Below are 5,003 nucleotides of genomic sequence, written 5' to 3' on the forward strand. Positions count from 1 at the left end.
ATAAAATTTCATGTTTTAAAAAAATGTCGATCGACATTTCCTGTTATTTGCACATTATTAAAAGTTTCGATTATTAATTATTTTTTTTTCTCTGTGTTTTTAATTTAACAAGTAAAAAACTAGTGATTTTAAATTTATTAATAGAAAAATTATTTAAATTACAAACTAAGGATGCAAAAATATTTTGCTACTCTAGCCTTAGTGTTTAAATAATTCAAAATAAAATATTCAATATTGTTTGTTTATAATTTTAAAATCCATCTAAAAAAAAAATGCATATAAATAAACAACAATTAGTAATTAAAATATTATTATTTATAAAATATTAATATTAAGAAACTAACCATCAGGAATCTCAAATTCATCTTGTTCTTCCGAATGAAGGTTTGGATTATTATGTATTTCATCATCATCTATAAAAATATAAAAAAGTACTTATTTAATTAAAATATTGCAAAATTAAAAATTTATAACAAATATTCTACTTACCAATACAAGGTCCTTTCACATGTTGTATTGTTTCTTTTTTATAATTATAATTATTTTGAATTTCTATATTTTTTAAATAAAACAAATAAAATTTTATTGAATAAATATTGCTTAAACAAGAAATTAAGATTTAAATTTATTTTACATACCATTCTTGGAATTTATTTTTAACGTTTTAAATATTTTAGACAAACTTTTACTGCTGGCTATAATTGAGATAAATTTGTATATTATTTCAAAAATTTTGAATATATAAATAAATTACTACCTTTAAAAATACTATTCATTTTTGATGTTTTATTAATCTTCTGATCGTTTGAATTATTAAAATCTTCAACTAAAAAACGAAAATCTGTTTAATAAATAATTCATCAAATGAAATTTTAATAAATACTTACTATTATCAGGAATACTAAAGTCATATGTTTTACTATGAAATGCTATTTCAAAATGGTTAAAAAATTATTATAATAGTTAAAAAATAGTAATAAAAAATATTAACCTTCTTGTCCTTTTATAAACATTAAATTAAAAAAGAAATTAGTAATGTCATATCTTAATCAATAAACAAAAAAATTTTATAAACAATACCTTCTATTGCATTCTTTGGTTCAGGTAAATTTTCAAATTGATGAATTTTGCTTGTAAATAATCTGCTACTACTCATATAATTTGTATTAGTTTTTGTTTCAAAATTACTTTTTGCTTTTGATTGAAATAATTCATTTGGCATATTTTGATATGATAAATGAATTTCTCCTATTTTATTCAGAAGGGATTCAATATCAAGTCTTTTTAATGGATCAGCATCCCAACATTGTACCATTAAACTTTTATATTCTAAAGGAATATCTGACATAATTTTTGGTCTCATACCATTAATTATATCCATTGCAAGATTATAATCATCATGCTTATAATCAATAAATGGTGAATATCCAGATGAAATTTCCCACATAAGTATTGCAACACTATAAATATCAGATTTAAAAGTATATCCTTTTCCATTAATAACTTCTGGTGCTATATAGGGAAGATTTCCATATATACTTTTTGACGATTTATCAGCAGGTCCACAAAATCCAAGATCACTAATATACCATCTATCATTAAATTGTGAAAATAATATATTTCCAGAGTGCAAATCTCTATGAATTGCCTTCTCATCATGAATCCAATATAGTGCATTAGTTATTTCAAAAGTAATTTTAATTCTTTCTTTCCATGTAAGTCGTTCATTATTTTGTTGTAAATATTTTCTTAAATCCATATCCATTTTCATCATTACAAGCATATAATTCCCATTTGATGGAGTTTGTGTCATTCCATAACATCGGACAATTTCTGTACATTCATTATTCATAGTTAAATGTGATTTAGCCTGTAAATATAAAATTTTTTATTGTAAAACAAACAAATGGCTAATTTATGAATACATTTAGAATACAAACCTCTTCAAACCAACTTTGATTTGCACTTTCAACATTTTCTAATTTTTTGAGTACTACACCTGCTACAAAGTTTTGTGTTCCAGGTCTTTCAATTTTTTTCAATAGTTGTTTTTTAGAATCCCATTCATCATAATTTCCACCAATCCAATCTGCAGTATAAATTTCGGAGAATCCACCTTTTGTAAGATATTTAATATTTTTTAAATTATTATATGGAATCCATTCAACTATTGTATTTGGCATAAGTGATTCCATTTGACATTTCTGTATTAAATTATCAATATTATCATTTCCAGATGTCCAATGTGAAAATTCTTCTTTTAAATAATTACGAATACAATATTCACAATATAATGTAGCTAAGCATTTTTGATTGCAATTTTCACAAATTCTTTTTGTTCCTGTATTTTGAAGAATTTTATCTCGGTCGTAAGCTTTAGTTATATGTTTTATTGCTTCATCTTTTTCATCATCTGTAAGAAGTTTATCAGCAAGAATTGTTTGTTTTTGAAATTCATGTCGTTTGTGAGTATCAGTGTGAATATTATAATTAATTAACGAATATGCTCTTTGAACTGTTGCACTAACTAATTCATATCGAATGGTAGACATAATGCAATTTAATTAAAAAAGTTTAAAAAGAAAATTTTTATTGGTATTAAAAAAAAAAAATAAGTAAATGAACTGGGAAAGGAATTTTTGACGTGTTTATTTTATTTATTTATTTTTATTTTATTACTAAAAGAGTAGTACTCCCAAAACTATTACAAAATAAGAGTAAAACATCATTTACATGATGGTACAAATAGGCTAGTATAGAATTTTGGAAATTAATCCCCTACGGGACCCCACCCTTCGAACAATACTATTCAAACTACTAGAACTACGCTAATACTTCGAATGGGGAAAAGAAAAAAATAAAACCTAAAGACCCATCCGTAACGAGAGAACCTAAAACAATTCAAACTAAAAAATAAGAATCCGTATTTTTCTTTCGACCAAGGTCGCCACTTGTAAATACTGTAAGAAGTGGAATGTTTCACTCTATTTTAAGTTGTTTTTTGTTAAAATATATATATATAAAAAAAATTAGATGAAATAAAATGTAGATTAAACTACTTGATAAAGGTATTTAACTCCTCATGTATCAAAATTACATATGAATAAAAAATTTTTCTGAATTAGTTGACGGTCCAGCTACTGTGGAGTTGTCTAATGTATCAGTAGAAGGACGAGGACGTTTGTTAGGATGTGATAAATTGTTGGAAATTGTATTAGTAAATCGAGTTGAATCGTGTTTGTTGGGTCGATGTTCTAAAATTTTTGTATCATCTGATAAGTCGTCTTGACGAGTAAGAGAATTGAATGTAAATTGTTTCAAAAATTTAGATAAATTTTTGTTAAGATTACGCTGTTTTCTTTCATTATTGATATGATCGGGGTGATTCTTGTCTTTAATATGACGGCGTATATATTCATCATAGCAATTTGTTACAGTTGTAAGTATCATTGGACCTCGTAAACGTGATCCTAAATGTTTGCGACTTGTACCATAATAAGCGGCCCTTGCATTATTATTTTGTTCACGTAAATTCCATTCGGCTAGAGCTTCAGCCTGGAGTTGGCGATCCTGTTCATCGAAACGTTGTTGTCTTCTGATTCTCTTTTCTAAATTGTACATATAAGTGAACCACTGTCTAGATCCAGGTGGAATATAAGTATCACCTTCTTCAGTCAAAATGTAAATAGGTTCTTTTGGGATAATATCTCGGTATTTTAACGGGATAAACATGTTAGGAATAGGATTATATTCTTCAACCCAAGGAATCAAATTATCGAATGATAGTAAAGTAGAAGAAATGTGAATACGAGCCCCAAGATGATTCACATTCGCCTTGATTGTAGTAGCGTGTTGGGAATTGTTTATATAAAAAGGTATAAAAAATTGGTAGTTGTCAGCATTCGGAGCGATGTTGTCCTTTTTGTATAATAAATGTTTGATTGGTTTGTTGATATACTGTGATTTAACGAATAGGAATCGGTATTTTCTTCCCATAGCCAAATAATCTGAGTGTTGAGCGGTACGTCCAGGAGGTAATTTCATCTTATTGAATATGCGACGACAAGCGCGATTAAAACGAATTTCTTGTTTTTTCCGTGTACGAAGATTAGGACTTGGAATCTTTTCAAAGTTGGATAGTCTTTTTCTGTACATGTGTTTGTTGTGAAATTTCAGGACCGATACATTGTCCTGAGCATGGTAAGAAGAAATAAAGGATATACCCATTCTTTTAGAGAAAATATGTTTTGGTCGTCCAGCTAACCATCTAAAATACAACAGGTTAGCATGTGAAGTTTTACTATTAGTAAAATCAGGCGTGATATCTTTATCATTGTGTTCAGGTTTGGGTTTAATATTATGAAAAATCTGTTCTTTAAAAAATTGTGGTTGGTGATTGACGCAAGCACGTCTATCACGTGACATAATAAAAGGAGCAGGAATTCTACATTTGCCTAACATAGGGAAGGTGTCGGGAGTTGATTGATTATGAGAACAGGGTATAAAAATTCCAAAATAAAATCTATATTTTTTGTAACTAAAATTAAAAAAAGTTCGAGTGTGAATATTTCTGGACGTTACCAACGAACCACGTGATTCTATAATATTGATTCGGTCCAATAATCTATTACGAATCATATTGAAATATTTTTGTTGAATACGTCGGGGTATAACTCTTTGTGAAGAAAAAAAGTGTGTGAGCATAACACTAATTTGGTATTTGTTATTTGGAAATGAACTCGTGTTTTTATAATTAATAGGTTTTGTGTTCATCTGATAATCATTTGTGTGTATTGTTAATTGAATATTATTGGTGTTCGAATTATGATCAGCAAGCTCAAAAAAGAAACTTCTTGATCAACGTATTTCATATATCTTGTTGTAACCTGATCGATTTGGTTTGGTCACATGGAATTTTTTCAGGGATACCTGCAAAGGAGTTTTCGAAAAATTTTTTTCCAAAGAAAAATTTTTGGAAGACATTTTAAGGGATATATAATAAT

At 27.2% G+C, this 5,003-nt stretch overlaps 1 protein-coding gene across 2 annotated transcripts; it reads right to left on the reverse strand.

The window, feature by feature from the left end:
* Nucleotides 1-3,093: 3,093 nt before the first annotated feature.
* On the reverse strand, nucleotides 3,094-4,461 carry OCT59_026139 (uncharacterized protein; the record flags this gene model as incomplete). 2 transcript variants are annotated; one of them, XM_066142979.1, is made up of 1 exon in its annotated part: nucleotides 3,094-4,461. In XM_066142979.1, one exon carries the CDS (start codon nucleotides 4,459-4,461, stop codon nucleotides 3,094-3,096), a length of 1,368 nt encoding a protein of 455 aa, XP_065992544.1. The 2 variants fall into 2 exon arrangements, with proteins under 2 accessions (XP_065992544.1, XP_065992543.1); XM_066142978.1 differs by having other exon boundaries at nucleotides 3,094-3,450.
* Nucleotides 4,462-5,003: the final 542 nt, after the last annotated feature.

Source organism: Rhizophagus irregularis, chromosome 6 (genome assembly GCF_026210795.1).
Source record: "Rhizophagus irregularis chromosome 6, complete sequence".
Classification (NCBI taxonomy): Eukaryota; Fungi; Glomeromycota; class Glomeromycetes; order Glomerales; family Glomeraceae; genus Rhizophagus; species Rhizophagus irregularis.